The 20,530-nt window shown below is 57.8% G+C and overlaps 1 protein-coding gene across 1 annotated transcript in view; it reads right to left on the bottom strand.

Annotated features, from left to right (window-relative positions):
* The window catches only part of ATP6V0D1 (ATPase H+ transporting V0 subunit d1), a 38,898-nt gene that overhangs the window by 5,875 nt on the left and 12,493 nt on the right, over positions 1-20,530 (bottom strand). The window contains exons 2-3 of the mRNA XM_055412551.2: positions 8,435-8,606; positions 98-276 (exon numbers count right to left, since the gene is read on the bottom strand). Of these exons, the coding sequence (XP_055268526.1) occupies positions 98-276; positions 8,435-8,606 (351 nt within the window). The remainder of the gene's footprint in view (positions 1-97; positions 277-8,434; positions 8,607-20,530) is intronic.

Here is a 20,530-nt window from a genome sequence, read left to right as displayed (position 1 = left end):
TGGCTCTGGGCTGCCCCCAGGGGTCCAAAAAACCCACCCTGAGGCACTGACATCGATGCCACTGCCCACCTCTCCCTCCTCCGCCAGGGCCGCTCACCCAGGGGCGTGTCCACCAGAATAGCATTGTAGAGCTCGGCGGGTGTCTGTGCGATGTTCACAGCCTCCATCTGCTCGAAACTGCCAAGTGGGTGGCACTTGGGCACAAGCTCGGCGATAGAGCGCTGGTGCAGCGTGCCCGTAATGAGCAGGATTACGTTGTCGATCATGTAGCTGTAACTGCGGGAGGCACACAACAGCAAGGCACCCTTGAAGTCTGGACACAATGCCGGGCCCCATCCCCCACTTGGTGCAGGCCGTCAACCCCTCAACTGCAAGCACCGCCGCAGGCTCCTCTCCCTGTCCAAAGGTGCCCCTCCTTCAGCACCAGAAGCACAGGACAGACATGGCCCCTCCCTGAGGGATGTGTGTGTGGCGGGGCGTACTTCATGAGTGAGCGAGTGACGGGCAAGCAGGTCATTAACTACCCCCAGGGTTTTAACCAGTGTTTTGGCAGAACGTGGGAAGCATGGGTGCACGGAGGTGGGACACACAGGCCAGCTTGGGGGATGAAAGAACTGAGAGATGAAAGCATGTTCTAGGAAGAGGGAACAGTGTGTGCAAAGACCTGGAGGCATTTGCTGAGTGGCAGACGCATTCGAGGAACTGAACTCTCTCAGGGCTGGCAGAGGGAGGGGAATCAGGGCGGTGCTGCCAGCTGCCTGGAGCCTGGAGGCGGGTCCCATGGGCCCGGCTGAGGGTCCTGACTTCATCTGGAGCATGAGGAGTCCATGAGCAGGATACAGGCAAGAGCAGCACCGTCACTCTGGCTGCTGTGGGGAGATGGGGGTGGGGTGGCAGGGGGAGATGGCCAGAGGAGGGGAAGGTTGAGGAGCTGGGTAGGAAGAGGCGTGTCTAGGGAAAATCAGAGACAAGCCAGTGGGAGGCCCCCTCTAGAGTAAGGCCGCAGGTCAGGCTGAGACAAACAGGCAGACAGCTGTCCTATGCAGCCCACTGCGAGAACAGGGCGCTGCTTCCTCCTCTAGGGCTGGAGGCCAGTGAGACGCATCCACCCAGGATGGCCGGGAGGAGACCCGGAGGCCCAGAAGGAGCTGGGGCTCAGGTCAGTGCCCTCCGGCCCAGAGGCTGGCTCTGGGCAATGCACGGGCAGCAGAGGGGGCTGGAGAGCTGGGGCCTCAGGGTTCAGACTTGGCAAGGGACTCTGCCTCCGCCCATTAAGACAAGGCCACAAAGCGGCCATGGCCCAGAGCTCTGTGTAGTCACCTGCACGAGGAATGGGGTGAAGAGAGAGAGGGCCCCAGTCAGGCTGCAGGAGCCACAACACTCCTACGGCTTGTCACCAGTGACGAGCTGAGGGCAGGAGGGGGGACCGCTCCGAGGCCAGAGGGGCTCCCACTAAAGGGTGGGAGCTGGCCTAGAGGCTGCTGCCCTGAACACTGATCACAGACTCCACCGAGCTGTCAGGTGGGTCACCAGGTGTCCCGTGACAGTACCTTCAGCACCCAGTGTTGAGACTGTCCAAGGGAGGAAGTGGCCCCCAATTCCAAGGGAAGAAAAGGAAGAAGGTGGTGGCCTAGGCCTCAGCTCAGGGCTGGCTACTGGGGGAGCTCCCATAGGGCCTGCCAGGAAGGCGGCAGGAGGAGAAAACCACAGTTCCTGTCCCGACCTGACCCCCACCCCCCTGCTTGCTACACACTCCCCCAGCTCCCACCCAGCCCAGCGCCCTGCTATGACCTCTGCTCTCCTGGGCTTGGGGCCAGGCAGCTGCCCTCTCTCCGCCCCAACCCGGCTGGGTCAGCTGCAGGATGTGTGCTGAGAAGAGACAGGCCTGCCTCCTCAAACCGGGGCGGTAGACAGAAGCTATTCGCAGCCGTGAGCCAAGAGGCCCAAACGGCCAGCCTTTTGTCCCTGACCTGACCCAGCTGGCAGCATGGAGGGACTTCGAAGAGAACCCGCTAGGGTTCTGTGCTGTGGCCTCCAGCCCCAGCCTGCATCGTCCCCTACCCTGCACAGCATACCTATCCTGCCCCTGCTGCCTCCAGAATCGCATGCACCCCAGGACCCACAACACTCCACTTGTGACCCATCCAGCCCCACTGATGTTCCCTAAGAGAGCCGCAGAGACCCCACACCAAACCTGAAGATGCTCTTTCACGGTCTCACCAGATTTTGGACAGGCAGGAGGGGAACACTGCACCTCTTCGAGCTGTGCTCTCCAACTGATCCCACACCAACATCAGCAGCCCCACTGTCAGAGGATGTAAGGCGCAGAGACTGCAGGCCCCAGGCCCTGTCACCCCATGAAACAGAGGAGCACGATGTCCCTTGGCCAGTGTCCACATACCTCCACCCATGTCCAGGTTCCCATGCCCTGACTCTATGCTCCTTATCTTACCGTGTCTTCTTAGAGGACTCTTCACAAGTCAGTTTCCTTTCTCTAAACCCCCCCACTCCTTGTATCACGTGGTATTCATGTATGCTGAACATGGGGCTGGCTGGCATCAGGGCCCTCCTGACCTGGCTCAGAGGTGAGCCCTGTGGGAAGACTCCACTGTCTGGCTTTGCAGCCATCCCTCCAGTGATGTGGAACAGGCCAGCTATGATTCACCGACAGCAGATGTGGGAGCTGGTGATAGCCCACCGCTGGCTGCCCGCAGACTCCTGCTAGAAGTCCTGGCTGGGCACCAAGGGAAATGCTAAGCCAAGTAAAGCCCCCTACTTCCTTCCAAGGCCGCCCTTCTATCTAGGTTAGGCCAGCCCTGGACGACCCTGCTCCAGGCCCAGCAGCTCCCTCCCCCAGGTCTATGACAAAGTTGCTATGGCAGCAGCCCCTGCTTCTCTGCCCTGCCCAATGAGAGCCAGGATCTCCTTTTCTGGGATGAAAGGAGGCAGGGCAAGGCAGAGATGCTGCTGGCCCAGTGGTCTGCTCTTCCCCCAAGGTGAAGGCTTTCAACAGGCAGGGAAATCCTCCTCCTTGTCGTAGTCTGGCTTCAGCAGCCGCCTCCCTGCCCCCAGAAAGTCACTCCCCCAGCCCTCCCCTTACTCGGCCTTAATAGGAGAGAGTGAGGTTCCAGCTGGTCAGCATCTCCCTCCAGAGGAAGACAGCTGGGGAGTGGACAGGCGTCTGCCCGCCAGGCCAAAGAGGCCCTCTTGGGGTGGGAGTGGGGCAATCTGTATTCCTCTGCCCAGAGGCTTTCCTTCACCCTGTGCCTTCAAAGAGTCAGCTTGGGCTGACAGAAGTCTTGGGATGGAGTTCAGAAAGCCACTTCCTCCAAGAAGTCTTCAGAGCCCCCAGCCAAGCCCTGTCCCTCTGCTGTGCCCTTTGGCGCCACCTGCTGGAGCATGATGGCTTACTCCCATGGTCATCATCTTGGCCCTCGGGGCCAGGTCTGATGTTGGTGAGGAGGCCATGACTACGCACCCCAGCCAGCTCAGCCAGCTGGCCCATCTACAGCTCCGAACAGAGGCTGCTAGTAATCGTACTTGTGCTCAAACACATCTGGGTCCTACCGAGCCCTGCTCCAGTAGAAAGTGAAGAGATATCAAGCTGTGGCTTCAGGCTTGCAAAGAAGATAGGCCTTATCTGTCAGGCCTCAGTTTCCCCTCTGCAATCAGGATGACTGAAATACAGCCCCCAGCAGAGTTAGTTGAGATCCTGACCCTCACCTTAGTAAAATCTTGCCCCTCTCCTAAGGTCCATTTGGGTCCTCCCACTCAACCTGAGCCCTCTGGGCATCACAGAGCACTTGTACCCTCTCCATCAGGCTCAGGAGAACAGTGTCATTACTAGCTGTCCCTCAGGGCAGGAGTGAGGCCTAGTCCAGCACCCCAGCCTACAGAGATCCTGCCGTCAACTCAGCGGTGGTAGCTGTGGACAGTGAAGGCTGGGGGGCCAGAACTGGGAAGCTTAAGGATACCTGATGCCTGCTGTGACCCTGCAGAGCCCAAGGCTTGAGCAATGTGACCAGGGGAGAGTGGCACGTGTGTTGACAAGCACACTGGGCATCTGAGGTCACAGTTCTGAGACAAAACTTCCCAGCTGCCCACACCTGACTGGTGACATTGAAGCCCCTGGCACACCAAAATATGAGACCTCTCCTCCCCAGGATGGTGTGAGTTACCCAGGCTCTGCCAGTGGGTGCCCCGGGCTGTAGGCAGGTGCTACCCACTGGGGATGGCCCCCTCCAGGGAGGCTCAGTTATCTAAGGACAGAGGACTTTGAGGCCACCTGCAACTCCCAGGCAATGGCAACCCACTCCAGTACTTTTGCCAGGAAATTCCCATGGACGGAGGAGCCTGGTGGGCTGCAGTCCATGGGGTCACTAAGAGTCGGATACGACTGAGAGACTTCACTTTCACTTTTCCTTTCATGCGTTGGAGAAGGAAATGGCAACCCACTCCAGTGTTCTTGCCTGGAGAATCCCAGGGACAGAGGAGCCTGGTGGGCTGCTGTCTATGGGATCGCACAGAGTTGGACACGACTGAAGCGACTTAGCAGTAGCAGCAGCAACTCCCTAGAGACCAAACTCACTCCTCCCACAAGCCCCTCTCCTAGCTCCCCTTCTGGGGCCTACTCTCCTCTGGGAAGCCATCATCAGATGGCCCAGATAAGGTCCCCTCCAAAGCTAAGAAGCCCTAATAAAGACTCTGTCCCATGTCAGACATGCAAGTGAATGGCTGGGCCTGGAAGGAGCTGTTGGTGCAGTATCATATGTTTTTACCATGAAATTGAGCTGAATCATCTCAAAACCACACGACTGGTGATGGCATACTTCAGTGGGATGTCTCTCACTCAGGGCCTTTCCACTGAACATGAGGCAGCTGCCCCCTCTGGCCACTCACTCTCTGAATGGCCTCTCGAACCCCATCTGACCCTGGAGTCCTCTCAATGAGGAAGCCTTCTGTGACCCCTGGTTCCATCTGTGGCAACTGCCCACAAGCATCCCCAGAAGCTATCTGCACCACCACGGGCACCCAGCCCATCGCATCCATATATCCCCCTCCCTCCTGGCACTGGCCCAGAGCTCACACTGGTCATGTGTGCTGGCTGAAGGCTGGCTGGGGTCTACAGAAGCACCTGATACTGTCTCTCATCATGGGAGGACAGAGGAAGCCTTGCCAAGCTTCTGCCTGCACATCCTCATGACAAGGAACTCACCTGCAGAAGCCTGCCCACCATCCTGGGGCAGCTCCAAAGGCAACTAAGAGACTCTGAAGGCTTCAGCGAAGATTGACCTCTGTGCAGGTCCCAACCTCCGCCCGAGCTGGGCCACCTTTGTCTGTGGACAGCAGCGGCGTTGCTCCTGCAAGCCTCCACACCCATGATGGGGTATCTAGCTGATGCTCCCTTTTCTGGAAATGTATAGGGTATCTCTTTCCCAGAAGGTAGCAGAGCCAGGGGCTTCAGGCTCTAGCTGCTCAGGACGTGTATGGTTCCCTCAGACTTCCCCCAATTCTTCTTTCAAATGCCCTTCGCCTCAGCCAAATAGCCATCTCCTCAGGGAAGCCCCAGGGTGAGTCCCCAGGGTGGGGGAAGGTCCCCTGGACAGGGAAAGGCTTCTCTGTAGAAGGCTTCACCCCTTTCTGCAACACTCCTTACTCCTGGGGTGACTCAGGGTGGAGGACATTAAGAAGGTGGAAAGGAGGAGGAAGAGGAGGTGGAGGAGGAGGAGCAGCCAGGGAGGCAGGAGTTAAATCAAAGAGACACGGCGAGAGGAAGGAGACTGCTGGAAGGAGGTAAGGCGGATGTGGCTCCTAATTAAGCCTGGAGACCTTGGCCACATGAAGGTCAGCAGTGACCTTAGCCAGGGCCTTGTGGTGGAATGACAGGATGGCTGGAAGCGGGCTGGAGGCTCAGGATGGAGGAGGTGAGAGAACAGAGAGTGAATGTAAAAATTTAGGCTACATGAGATGGGCTTTTAATGGTGTGAGAGATCTGAGTTTGTTTTAGATGCTGTTGGGAAGAATTTGAAGTGAAGAGGTGGGCCATCTACTCAGAGAGAGGGCTGGAAGCAGGAGATAGATGGTGTTTAAGATGGGGAGGTGGTCTCCCCATCTTGAGGGAAGCTTGGGCAGCTGCAGGGTGCTCAGTGGGGAGAGCAAGCAGCCAGCTGCGCAGGGACAGGCCAGGCCAGCTGAACTGGTGAGCGTGACTGTCTGGCAGCAGGGAAAATCCACCAACACTGGCTTCCCCGGCTCCGCTCCCGGCAGCGGAGGTGGGGGCGGGTGCCTGCAGGCTGGAGGCTGCTGGGCTTCCTCCAGGGCTGGGGAGCTGCCAGCCGGGCGGGACCATGAGCTGGGCGGCCAAGAGAGCTGTGGATGTTGGCATAAGAGTGCTCAAATGATGGATCAGGGAACCTCAGCTGGGAAGCGAAGACAAGCAAGACAGAAGGGGTGGCAGGGAAGGAAGTGAGGTCCAGACCCTGCTGAGTCCGGAACCCATGTCCCACAAGGGACTGAGAGTGGGTTGGAGCGCCTGAAGGCCGTGGGTAGACAGGGGGTGCCTGACTCAGCGGTTTCAGGGGTGGAATGGTTCCAGGTGGTGACATGGTCTTGGGCAGCCATCGTGGGGGTGGCTGAAGTGGAGACCAGAGGAGTGGGTCACTGGAGATGACGAGGTCATGGAGCGAGTAGCCACAGGCTCGGAGGGGCTGACATGTGGCTGCTGAGTCCTTCCTGGGAGAGAGCAGGAGTGAGGGGATGGGACACTGTGAGCCACAATCACCCATGAATGGAAGGGGCGGGGAAGTGATGGTCTGCCCCAGGACAGCTCTTGGCCACTTTAAGCACGCTTAGTGCCTGCAGCCAACCTCCAGCAAAGAGCTGGCGGCCGTGAGGCCTCAGTCACGCTCAGAGTCGTCTCCAGTTTCATGGCCTGGCAGGCTGAGATCAAGTCTCTGAGGGCACCAAGACAGGCCAGGCGACACAGGCAGGGGGCCAAGCCGGCAGCAAGATGGATGACATCTGCCCTCCGACCGCTGGCAGGAGGTCGGCCTCCTCTGGCCAGCCTAGCTGGCAAGGCCAGAACTTCACCAGGAAGCTGAGGGAGCCCTGTGCAAACAAGGCGAAGGCTGGGCTCTGGTAATAAATGCACTGCTTCCTGGTATGTCCTTCGGCCCTGGCCTTGGGGTGAAGGCCACACAGGTCCAGGCCAGGGGCTGACTGACAGACAGGCACTGTGGTATAAGCCCCAGTGCAGCAGCACGAGATCCACCCCTTCTCTGGCCTCCTGCCCAGTAGGACCATGTTGGCTGTACACTGACAGAGGCAAGGGCAGAGTGATCCAGACCCAGCCAGGACAGCAGGGCCGCCCCCCGGAAGGAGGCCGGTGGCCAGGAGAGAGTCTGAGCCCCTCGGGTGTCCCAGGCTGTGACCCCTACCCCAGGACAGGGCCCTTTCGGCTCAGCCCCTACTTGAGCAACGCGTCTCAAGTAAACGCCTGCTTCTGGCTGGGGATGGGCAGCAGGCTTCCAGCCCTATTCCTGAAAAGGTAGTTGTGGCAGGTGTGCAGATCCACGGGTCTGGGGCACCACCATCAGGGAATGGCTAAAGCCAGAAGCACACAGCAGAGTAGCTGAAAGGCTCCCCACAGCACAAGCGCACACTCCCACACTGTGGCGTGCACTCCTGTATGCCAGCCACCCATGCCTCCGTCCACCACCGGGCACGGGCCATCTCTTTGTGCACCAGGCCCTGGCTCCTGGGTCGTCCTGGAAGAGGGGCCTCTCTACCTCCCTGTTCCCACAGGCGCACCTGGCAAGCAGAGGCTGCCTCACCCCAGTGCCTCCCCAGCCTGGAGGACCCAGGGTCCTTTCCTGTCAGCTTCTCCAGGAGCTTCGTGGATGCAGGCCTGCACCCAAGGGTTAGACCACAGGAAATCTTGGCAGCCAAGAGATGTCAGGACAGGGGCCTGGGCCAGAACTCAGAAAGGTGGCCAGGTACTCAGCACCCTCCCCACCCTGCCCCCTGCTCCCCGAGACCCAGGGCCATGGGCAGAGACAACAGATTGAGCTGCAGCCCAGATAGGGTCACAGGGCCTAAACAGTCCCTCCTCAGAACCTGACTCTTCAGAGCTCTGCCCGCTCCCTGACCCCATCCTGGGGGCGGGGGGGGGAACCTGTGAATACTCCAGGTGAAGGAGAGAAAGGGCTCCTGTCACCCCTTGCCTCTGTGACATCAGGGGTGCAGGGAAAGCAGCTTCACCCAGCACGACCACATGGGACACTTGTGCCACCCAACTCCCAGACAGCAGGAAGTGGCTGGTGACCCATATTATAGGTGATGGCCTGGGCCCAGGGCTGTTGAATGACCAGTATGGCCACTCAACCTGGGAGGACCCCACAGGCAGAGGAGGAAAGGCACGATAGAGGATGCTCACGTAATGAAGTCCAGGAAGCTGGCGAGCGGCTCATACGCATGGTTCCTCATGTGGCGGAACTCCACCACCATCTTCTCCTTGAGCCGGTCATCGATGACGGACACTGTCAGCGGTGAAGCCTCGTTGGCCAGGAAGTTGCCATAGTCAGTGCTCTGCAGGTGCAGCTTCAGGTCTGAAACCCGAGGGTGAAGGGTGAGAGCTGGCCGTGCTGAGCCTCCTCAGGATCCCAAGTCCACGTCCCCACCACAACTCTGGGCCCTAGCCCCTCCCCTGCCGTGTGTCCTGCTGCTACCCTGACCTCCCATCCCCACCTCCACCTCCATGTTGGCTCAGAGCCTACTCCGGGGCAGTCAGGCCAAGACCCTGAGATGCTCCAGACCCCTGGGCCCTGAACCAGTACACAGGGGCCCAGAGTCCAAGCAGAAGCATTGTTCCTCCAAATGACAAGAAGGCCTGGGAAACCCCAACCCAAGGTGCCATTCACAACCCGCAGCCTTTGAGGCTCTCCTGCCTGGTGGGCTCCAGGGGGCCTAATTTAGTGCAGAATGAGACATGGGCCCTACCCTCCAAAGCCTCAGAGGAGCAAGCCAACATACCCTGTGGCGGAAATGATGCATATGAAATTAAGGACATGCCCCACGCCACACGTAAAGTGGCAAGGAACCAAGGCAGGGCAGAGGATGAGGGAGCACTCCAGGCTGGGCCAGGTAAAACGCAGGGACAGGAAAATGCAAAGGAAACAGCTGCAGGATGGCATGAGCAAGGAGTGGCCTAGAGGGCAAATGAGGGGTGTGAGCAGGAGGCGAGCTGGAAAGACAGACTGGCTGTGCCCGAGAAGCAGCTGGAGGCAGGTAGCCAAGCCCACAGGCTCTCCTGAGCTCTTCTGAACAGAGGTGAGGGAACAGGGACAGAAGTGAGAAGACAGAGCAGAAGGGCCCTGGGGAAGCATACAGGTGAGTCCCAGGGGGACTGTGGCAACAACCAGTCTCCCAGCTTCTGCTCGTGCCTCCCACCCCTCAGTCTCTTCTCCATCCCACACAGCCAGAGTGCTCTTAAAACACCAGGCAGGACCCCCCACTGCATCTGCACACCCTTACCTCAGGGCCTCTCCCTGTCCCCCTGCTCGAAAGTGGTGAGCTCTCCTCCAGTACCCCTCTCCAAAAGCCACTCCTGCAGCCCTACCACTCTATTTCTTCACTTGTGCCACTTTTCTTTGTTAACACATCACATCCCACCCGGCACAGAGAACACAAACCACGATTGCAGGGACTCTGGGTCACTGCAGTATCTTAGAGCCAAGAACCGAGTCTGTTCTGGTGCATTTTCAAGTTCAGTAAATTACAGTGGAACAAATGGAAGACTGGGAAGAGCACTGGTGAAGACAGCAGGAGGGTTTGCTCCTGAACTCTCAAACGCAGGACACTGCGGTGGCCACGGCAGCACCAAGGACAGTGGCTGAGAAGGAACCTGTGTGGGCATGTGCAGGGGAGTGTGGACTAAGGCTCGACAGCAGAGGCTGGCTTCTGCATGCTTTCTGTCCGCTGAGGAGGCTGCCCAGAGGAATGAGAGGAAGGGCCACACCTGGGAACACTTCCACGAGTGCCGCTGCCATGTGTCCGTGGGCCTGCAGGGCCATGCTATCCTGGGATGCTTGGAGAGGAAGGGAGAGTGGGACATATCATCGCTCCACAGACTGAGGGGAACCGTTAGTGCCCCTCCTCCCATACCCCATCGGGAGAAGAATGCTCCCAGCCCAGAGTCAGGTGTATCAGAGAAGAGATGGAAGAATGCATAAGAGGGAGGTGTGGAGGGAAGGAGGGAGAGGTGCTCGCCACTGGGGTGGACTCTTGACACCCGCGTCTCTCGGTGGCCCCTGGGTGGCACGCAGCATTCGTGTTCCTCTGTGGTTCCTGGGCGCTCAGAGTGAACTTTAACTTCGTGAGGCCTGCAGGGGGCCTTCCTCTGTTGCTTTTACCACTGCTCTGCTAGTCACACCTTTTCCCCATGCCACCCAAAAGGGGGACAGAACTGAGGACAAGTCAGGGCAGGGAGAAGCCACCAGTCCCTGTTCTGCCCCAAGGACCCCACACCTCTCCGTCCTCGGCCCAGGCCATCTGCCTTGGCTCCACTCTTCCCGCTCCTCACCAGTCCAGCCAAGACCCGCCTCTGCCTGAAACAGGCACAGGTGAGAAGGTGCTTCACTCAGTAACACTCGGCTTGCTGAGCTTTAACCATCTGACTATTACAGAAAAACTCTTAACTGAGGGGTTTCACTGTATTAGCAAAAACCTGCATTTCTATCTCTAGTAATAGGTTTTATATGCTAGATTTCAATATGCTTGGCTCTGGATAAGTGCAGAAATTTTTTTTTAAAGAAACACGGTTTACTTGCACAAAATTGGTCAGTTTTGAGAGCCTGTTAATACTCGCAAAGTGGTTTTGGTTGTTGTGAAACAAATGGTGAGTATGAACTTGTCCCTCTTACTTTCATACTGAAATGAACTCTACTTATCAAGTCATATGCCCTGCTTTTATACACTTTCATCTATCAGTAATTACTGTGATACTTGAAAAACTAGTGGGCAGGGATTTCTGGCCCGAGCACAGCAGGTGCTTCAATCCCCACTTGGGGAAGCCACAGCGTGGACAGCGGCTGGAAGCCCAGTCCGGCATATGGTGTTCTGGGTCAGACGGTCTGGCATGACAGCTGGCTGCTCAAACCTGTATGTTTATCCATGTTTATCCATCCAGCCACCGCAGCCGGCAAAGTCCTTCTCGGGCAGTGAGCCTCCTGCCTCTCCAGGTCCCAGCCGGGACTTGGAAGTCAGACCAGATGCACAGGGCAAAAACCAGGGTTAGGGCCCCTCATGCCAGTGGCCCCACTGTTCTCTGGGACAGTGAGTTTAGGTGCTGGACCCCAGCCCAGTCTCCTGATTCCTACCCTCCACAGCACCCAGGGACTAGGCCTCCCACCCACACCTCCCCTGCCCCCGGCATCCCTGCTGCTGGAAGGCTTCCCCACGTACTGCGCCGCCCCTCCACGAGAGCTGCGCGAGCTCTCTAGCAGTCTGAAACCTCTCTGCTCCAGCCTCACCTAGACAGGGCTGCTCTTCCTGGGCAGGCCCACTCCACAGCTCCCCCACCAAGCACCCTCTCTCCTCTCCAGCTCCCACCACTCCATTTAATGACTGGCACTGAACAGGTGGGAGGGAGTACCCCAACCCAAAGTGGGAAACAAGACCCGACCTGGAAACAGATGGGGCCCTGCTGAGTATTCAGCCCCAGGCCAGCAGCGACCTGTGTGCTGGGCTTCCCAGCCATGCCCATTTCTCTGTTTCAGAAAAAGGCAATTAGAGGGAACATGACAGGGGTCTAGAATCCCACAGTCAAGTATAGTGGGGCGGGGGACTGGGATCAGGCCTGCTGGGTTCTCTTCACCCTCAACTCCAGTCTCCATTACTCCCCCAACCCTTACACTTTTTACCTTTCTACCATGGCCCTTGGCCCAGATAGGCCTTTTGGATATGGACCCAGCTGCTCAGGCAGATCTTCATTCCAGAAGAGCTGGTAGCCCCCAACCCTTACATTTTTGACCCTTCTGCAACCCACTCCAGTACTCTTGCCTGGAAAATCCCATGGATGGAGGAGCCTGGTAAGCTACAGTCCATGGAGTCACAAAGAGTCGCACACGACTGAGCAACTTCACTTCCCATTGGGAAGTGGCCCAGGATGGGCCTTCTGGATATGGACCCAGCCACTCAGGCAGACTTTTGTTCCAGAAGAGGTGGCAGGTGACAAGAGAGGTGAGAGGAGCCAGGGCACACCCCTGCAGAACCTCGGAGGCCACCTGGACACTCACCACCCACCTGACAGCGGCCCTGGACTGGCATGACTCAAGGACAACCCCTCTGACATCACCTGTGGTGCTGGCCATTCCCAGAGAAGACAGTACATGTAAGAGGGCCAAGCTGACGGGTGGGCTCTCCTCTGCATGCCCCCCGCCCCTGGGGTTTCCCATGGTCGTTAAAGCAAACATCTTTGTGCCTTGGCTGCTGCGTTCTGCTGACACTGCATCTAGGGACTTGGCTGCTGGAACGCAGACGGCCGGGTGGTTTCTGCTGGCGTTTGTCAGATGAGAGCAAACCCGGGAGATTCTACTGAGACTCCTGCCCAAGGCCTGAGGAATCTTCTTTACCAGGAAACTCATGTTTAAAAGCCCCCAGTGACGCTGTCAAAGGGCCACTCCAGACCACTTTCCCTGGCCAAGCCCCACTTTTCCCTGTGACCCAGGGTGAAGGGACAACCCACCAGCCAAGGCGGCGACTTGGAGGCTGGCGGGCTAGCTGATCTTTTGGCTGGGACTACACAGGGCTCTTGAACCAGTTCTGACCCTGCTGGAGAAACCTGGCACCCAGGCCTAGTGGCTGCCAGCTCCAAGCTCTTTACTCAGTCCTCAGGGCTGAGACAAGCCCATTAGAAACCATCCACACCATCCCCCTCAGCCCTCCAGCTTTGTGCTTTCTTGGAGGGATGTGGAGGAGGTGTGACCGGGGGTGGGATCAGAGCACAGGAGGAGAGGCCTGGAACTTGTTGAGAGCTTCATGGGAGACTCGGCCACCCAGCCCTGGCCCAGCCCCCGAGGGCAGACAAGGACGCCAGGGGCTTTGGGAAGGCCGGGGCTAACTCTGCTCTGCGCCCAGAGCTCAGCAGCCTGAAAGCCTCGGTGACAGGCCCTGAGAGCCCCAGACGTGCCTGGGCTGAGGCTGGAGCAGTGTTCTGGTTAGCACAGACTCGGGGGACCACTCTGGTCTACCCACAAGCCCAGCTGTCTACCCCAAATCCTCCCATCTGTGGCCCAGAACCAGGAATGTCTGGCCAGCTTGAGATCTCTCACAGCAAAAGACTTCCTCAGAGGCTGAGTTCTCATGTCCAAGAAGATGCTGCTGCTGCTGTCAGGAAGTTCTCTCTGAAGTCTGACTTGAAGCCCTCCTGAGAGGAGGCTCATCAGCTCGGTTTCCCAGTGCCTCCAGCCTCCCCTGAGGGTCTGGGACTTGCTCCTCAGGACCCCTCAAACCCACCCAAGACCCCCCAGACCTCCTCTGCTTCCCAGTGTTGCAGTCCCGGTGCTCTGTGGCTGTTCTCCCTGCCTCCTGGGCTGCCGAAACCCTCACTGCTGTGGGGCTCTTTTGCTGGCCTCTTGTTCCACATCTTCGCTTCCTGTTCCCAAGCCCACTCTCCACACCATCACCCGAGGGCTGTCTTCCAACTCCAACATCTCGCTGTCACCTCTGCTAGCAGCCCCCATGGCCCCCCGAGGCTGACCTCCCCCCCAGCAGATGAGGCCCCACAGCTCCGGCCCCAGCACTGCCTCTGCCTTCAGAGCTGTTCTCCAGTGAGGGTGATCTGCCTGTGAGCTCTGTTCTAAGGAAGTGCTCCTGGGAAGTGCACAGGGTACCCGAGAGAAGCCCTGAAGTCCAGGAAACAGGGCCACTTCCTCAGGCCCAGAGGGAGAGGCTGGGTTGGGAGGGCACACCCCCAGCATGCTGAGTTGAGAGTCCTGCCCTCCCTCCTCCACAGGGCTCCCCATCCACCCCAAGGCTGCCTGTGTCAAAGACCACCATCCCTGCTCCAGCAGAATCAGCCACACTCTCAAAAGGTGCCCGGGCGGGCTGTAGCCCAACAGCCACCTGGTGTGGCGGTTCCTCCCAGGACCCTGCCAGATTCCTGGAGGCCCCGCAGCCGCCACCTGTCCCTCCACTTCCTATTCCAACCCAGGTCCTCTAGGCAAGGATCCCTCAGAGCAGAGCCCTGGCCACAGCTAGCACCTCTGATTACCACTCTCACCCCAATTAGCAGGAAAGCATGGATACCCCTAGCCTGTCCAATGCTCTCTTCTCTCTGAAGGACCAAGTATGGGCTTGGCAGCCAGCTCCAGCCAGGCCTTGAGAGGTGGCAGCTGGGCAGCCCTGCCTCGCACCAGCTTCCTGAAATCTCTCCTAGATCCTGCCAGCCCTGAAAGTCATCTTTTGGCCTCACCAGGGCTCCCAGGCATGGGCAGTATATGATGTCTCCAGTCCCTAACCTCTACAGCTTCTCCCCAAGGGCCTCAGCGAGGCAGGGAGGGAGGGTCTTGGCCCAGGCCAGTGGTTGGTCTCACGCTGCCCCAGGGGCCCAGCAGGCACAGACGCGGCCCTGGCACAGTCCACAAGGCGGGGCAGCCCCCGACTCTTGACTCACCCATGGCCTCATGGCCCATGAAGGGGCCCTGCTGGCCAGCTGGCCAAGGCCGAGTGTGAGAGGACAGTGTGTTCCCAGACTTCACTTCTGCTTTTCCAGAGGTCACTCAACGATGCTCTCCTGGGGAGCTCAGGGGTTTTCAGGAATTGAGGCCTGCTGAGTGAAACCAGATGTACAAATACACTCCCCAGAGCCCAGCGTGCCCATCCTGCCACTCCCTGCGAAAGTGGCAGAGCCCTGGAGCCTGTTTCACCACTTCCCTGGGCCCAGGTGAAGCGGCTGTTTTGAAGGAACTGGCTCTGGGGCTCTTCCTCCAGTGCTTGTTCGGCCCTATTGGCTTGCTAATGCTGCAATTTCCAGGAGCTCAAAGCAGCAAAACTCAGACAGAGGGACAGATGTGGACAGATGGCCAAGCTGGTAGCTCAACAGAGCTATAATTCCCTCTCGGCAAATGGACTGTGTTTGAGTCTCCTCTCCAGGCTCTGGGTGGCGGGGAGAGGGGGGAACCTCTCTTCTTCACATCAGCTTCAAAGCAGATGTATGCACTGGCTGGCTGGCTGTGCAGGGTCAGAGTGCCACATCTGGAACTCCCAGTGTGGGAGCCACAGCACGCAAACCATTAACCCTGGGTTTACCCGCAGCACAGACTAAGCATCCTCTCACCCCCAGGTTCTGCCAGGGCCCAACACAGGTTCCCTGCCAACCTCAGGTGAGTGACCAGCCCTGCATTCCAACTCTTCCTATCGAAGGCCAGCTTTTCCCCCTCCTTCCTCAGATGTCAACTGGCATTCCCTATCCAGAGTTTTGGCATTGCTCCCACCCCAAACTGAGGTGCCCACGGCCTCTTGCTGGCCCAGGAAAAGGTCCATAGACAGCTACAGCCCCACTTCACCAGGTCACTGGTTTCAGGATATAGCTCCTCAGGTGCCTTAGTGGGACGAGGAGGAGAGATCCCAGGCTTTCAGGCCACAGTGACCTGAATTTAAATCTTGCCCCACAGCTTGACCCTGAGCAGCTGGTAGAATCACTGGACTCAGGCTCCTGGCTGTCACCTGGTGAAAGGTCCTGCAGTGCCAGCTTCCCAGGGTAGCCACTGAACAGAAATGGTGTTGCCCAGAGAAAACCAAGCCCTGCACAGCAGTATGTCTCTCTCCTGGCAAAGGATCTCACCCAGGGCTCCCCAACTGACGGGCCTGGCCCCAATCAGGTGGTCTGTGTTCTGACTTGCTCAAGCTGTTCCCCTTGGCATTCCACAGGGTACCTCTGCCCTTCCCTCCCATGGCCTTCCGGGAGGCTCTGGTGTGTCCTCTCCCCGGGGGTCCTTGCGCAGTGCGTGCACGCATGCACACAGGCCACACTCTGCTCTCTCCTGGGGAAGGACGAACAAAGTGGGCTCAAAATCTGGGACTCCAGTCCCTAAGCCCACGTCCCACCTCACCCGTGAGCAGGATCACACAGAGCTTTGGGTGGCCCAGCCCCAGGCACCTAGACAGAAGCTAGGACCCAGGTCTGCACCCCCAACAATACGGTGAGCTACTGCCCTGCTGCCCTTGGGAGCTGGTGCAGCCAAGGACAGCTCTTGCTCCATGGGAAGCCCCTGGGCCAGCGTGCCAGCAGTCTTGGGAAGAACCTGGAGACTACTGCTGGCACGGTCACATGCAAGTTACTGGGTTTCAGCTGGCATGAGGCAGAGACCCTGCAGGAAAAGGACAGCGAGTTCTCCTTCCCAGGTCCTTAGACTAGCATTTTATCTCATCCTTGGAGGACTTTCAGTGAGGTGTGGCATTCCCAGAGTGGGGATGGGACTGAGCTGTAGCCGTGGCCCAGCTGACACTGGGGTTGGTGACACCACCCACCCACATATCAAATACGGGGATCTGATAAGCAGGAGTGTCACTCCCTGGTTTAGGAGGCAGCAGGATGTCTGATTCCAGTTCACCACCCTTCTCCCTGCTCCAAGACAGGTGGCAGGTGCTGGCAGAGCACATTTAATTACCCTCATGCTCTCAGGAACACCTCGTCCCTGAGGCTGGGAGAATGAAAGCATCACTCACAACCCATGAGGAAGTCAACTCATCCGACAGTCAGGAGGGTGCCAGGCGGGTGACGGTCCCACGTGCCAAAGGGAGGGGCAGAACTGGTTACGGCTGCACCCAGGGCAAGTTCCAAGAAGCTCTCCACTGACTGAATGGAGATCCGCCTGGACAGCCCCTCACCAGGACATCCCCACCCAGGGCTCCCCGGAACTGGCATGTTCCCCTGTCGCCCTCCCCTGAGAATTAGCCAGCCTGCCTCACCCTGGGAGGCAGGGGCCACACCTCTGCTGCTGCCTGTACTTTGACCCTGAGCAGGCTTTCTTTTCTAGGCTCACCTCAGTTACAGAGCCTGCAGGCTGGACTGGACCTGGGGCTTCTTGGCGAGAGCTTCTTTGCACTTTCCCAAAGATGCAAGTCTGCCTGGGTGTTGAATGAGAAGAGGGATAGAGGTCTGGTGTGGCCAGGTGCCAGGAAGCCCAGGAAAGGCCAGCTGTGGCAGGGAGCTTCTCAAAAGCTGACCTGTGCCCATGACAGGATCCTGGGTCCGCTGGTCCACACCACCTGAGCAATTCTCTCTGCCCTTAGTGCTTGGTTTCTGTTCTACATGCATTGTCCTCTAGAATAAGGACCCAAAGAAAAGTTGGAGCTCACTTCAACTAGGGAAAAGCAGTTTTAAGGCCCCCAGGGGCTGCTGTTCCCAGTAAAATTTAATCCAAGTCAGGCTGGATCCTGGAGGAGCATCTTGCCAGCTCCACAGTACTTAAGAATCCAAGCTATGGAAATATTCATGGTGCTGAGACCTAGGCCCTGTGGATGGGCTCACAGGATCAGGCCTCATCTGAGGCTTTGAGCCGGACAGCTCTCAGCATGAAGTCTCATTTCCTGAAGCTCACAGAAACAAGACCAAGCAACCTGGGCCAGAAGCAGAGTTGACCCACTCCATATCCACATCCAGCTGAGTCAAGAGACCTGGGCCAGGCAGGAAGTGGCAGGAAGTAGCATCCACACTGGTCCTGCCCTGCACCACAGACTCCTCACCCACCTTGCTCTAGGGGCTGACAGGACACACGCAGGAGAAACAGTAAGAGACCAGACTGAGCCTGATCAGTACTCAGGCCCTGGGAGAGAGTCAATTGCCTGCTCAGGGAATCTCATAGCAGAAGTTAGGTTCAAATGATGGAAGTCAGTGGAAGAGTGGGGGTGATAGGGAGGCAATAGAGCCTAGGCCAGGCCTGAGGGATAACACTCCAGGACCCTCACTTTCCCTAGGCTTTGCCACACGGCATCTGGCTTAGAGATTAAAGTATTGAGGGTGAGGAGAAATAAGTGCGCTCCAACCCATGACCAGCAGCCTTGGGCCCTGTGTGTCAGGTCATGGATCATAGGTCACCTGTATTCCTCGACTCCCAAACCTTAATTTCCACACTGGATACCATGTGGCAAGACACCTGGGGGGATGGAAAGCACCCCAGAATCAGCGTCACCTGATTTCAACTGACCACCCCTTCCCAAGTTGGAGGCTGGGCACCAAGAGGCACAGTACAGGCAGCCTTCAGTGAATAAGTGAAGGAAACTATCAAAAAATCTACAGAGATGGGACTGGAGGAGCCATAAGCAAGGCCTTGAACCTCACCTGGACCCAGTTTCCCTGGGAAGCTATGAGGGTTGTACAGGCTACTTGCAGGGGCCCAGTCAGCTCTGATACTCTACTCTGATCAAGCCTGGATCTCACTGACTCTCTGCAACTCCAGTCCCTGAGGGCCACGCAGGAGCTCAGGGCTAGCCCGGTGGCCTGGCTACCCCTGAAACAGCCCTTGCAGAGCTCACAACAGGTGCGGGGAAGGCCTGGGGCCGTGGAGCGGCGGCATACAGGAGAGGCCAAGCTGAAGCACCAAAGATACCACAGACGACTCCTTGGAGGGGAAAGCCCCATCCATCAGCCAAACATGAAGCTTCAGCTGAAGTCAAAGCCTAATAACCACTGCCTGAGCGGCCAAAGCGGGGACAAGGTCTGGCTCAGGGCCAGGCCTGGGTTGGCCAGGAAAGTGCGGCCTGGTCCTCAGTGGGGGCTGTTCCTCCACACAGCCCTTTACCTGCCACAAATCTGCCCCCCTCCAGGACCACCCACACTCACATGGTGGTGGGGGGAGGGTGGGCAGCTGCACTCTAGGCCCTCGAGCTGCAGGGTGAGCTACAGGGTGCTGGGTGCAGACAGGCAGAGCAGACGCCAGGCCCAGCCCACGTGGCCCTTCAGGGCCTTGATTCTCCTGCTTCTAAAAGAGGAGGAAGGCCATTATTCCTGTGCAGAGTAGATTTTTTTTTTTTTAATCATCTAAGGAGTGGGTGTTGGCTGAGGCAGAAGCCAGGGAGGCCAATGGAAAGACTACTCCAAATTGGGGTACAAGGTGGAGATTTGTCAATTACCTGATAACCTGACTGTGTGTACCTATACCCTTTAGAGCCTGGGGTGCCTGATTTTGTCTCTCCCAGAGTCACCCTACACACATGTCCCTGTATGTGCCACATGCACCCCTACATGCCCCCCCCAAGTGCTGAAGAAGGCTGGGAGGAGAGTAGTCTGTCCTGAGGATGAATTTTCCATCTCCTGGAGGGACGAGAGTAGCAGAACCAGAGTGGAGGCCACCCAGGGAAGGATGGTGCTTCTGGGAGCCTGGGGAGCACGGCCTTGACTCCTGGCAAGCTCAAGCTCCTACCTGGTGCCCCCAAGACCCTTGGTTCATAGCTGGCACACTGCACTGAAGCTGCTGCTCCAACTCTGAGGACTGCCAGTGTGACCCAGGTGGAGGTAAATGAAGACAACTAGATCAGAGACATTACTTTGCCAACCAAGGTCCGTCTAGTCAAGTCTATGGTTTTTCCCGTGGTCATGTGTGGATGTGAGAGTTGGACTGTGAAGAAAGCTGATCGCCGAAGAATTGATGCTTTTGAACTGTGGTGAGGGAGAAGACTCTTGAGAGTCCCTTGGAGTGCAAGGAGATCCAACCAGTCCATTCTAAAGGAGATCAATACTGGGTGTTCATTGGAAGGACTGATGCTGAAGCTGAAACTCCAATACTTTGGCCACCTCATGCGACGAGTTGACTCACTGGAAAAGACTCTGATGTTAGGAGGGATTGGGGGTGGGAGGAGACGGGGACGACAGAGAATGAGATGGCTGGATGGCATCACCGACTTGATGAGTTTGAGTGAACTCCGGGAGTTGGTGATGGACAGGGAGGCCTGGCGTGCTGTGATTCATGGGGTCGTAAAGAGTTGGACACGACTGAGCGACTGAACTGAACTGAACTGAGGAGATCAAGCCTGAAGCAGTCTGCACTGGGCACTATGGTGGACAGCATCCCAGAAGAATTCCCTGGCCTTCCTCTTCCTAACCCAGGAAGCAGGGGCACAGGGAGGTGAGGGTGGGAAGAGATGGACAGACAGGAGACACTGAGCCACGAGGCCTATATAACCTGGGAAGGCTGACTGGGAACTTGGGTGAGGGAAGTAGGGCCCAGGGCAGAGTCCCAAAGGACAGCAGCTTAAGGCAGATGCCGCACAGAGGAGCAGAGGAGATGCTCCAGTGGGTCCAGCCACACCCCCTTCCCCAGCCCTCAGACAGCTGAATGGTCCTGGTGCACCCCCTTGTGGCCAAAGGGAGGATGGCACTGTCAACAGTCCAGAGCTTGGCTCTGGCTCCCTGTGATTGTAACAGCCTTGGACTCCAGGTGACTGGGTTAAATGGGGGAAAAGGCTGCAGGCACCTGCAGAGCCAAATGAAACAAGAATAGGACTGGGGTGGACATAAGTCAGGAAAGCCAGA

The sequence above is a fragment of the Moschus berezovskii genome, chromosome 22 (genome assembly GCF_049115385.1).
Source record: "Moschus berezovskii isolate FMDL1 chromosome 22, NW_MosBer_1.0, whole genome shotgun sequence".
Classification (NCBI taxonomy): Eukaryota; Metazoa; Chordata; class Mammalia; order Artiodactyla; family Moschidae; genus Moschus; species Moschus berezovskii.
This window is presented reverse-complemented; position numbering and strand designations above follow the sequence as displayed.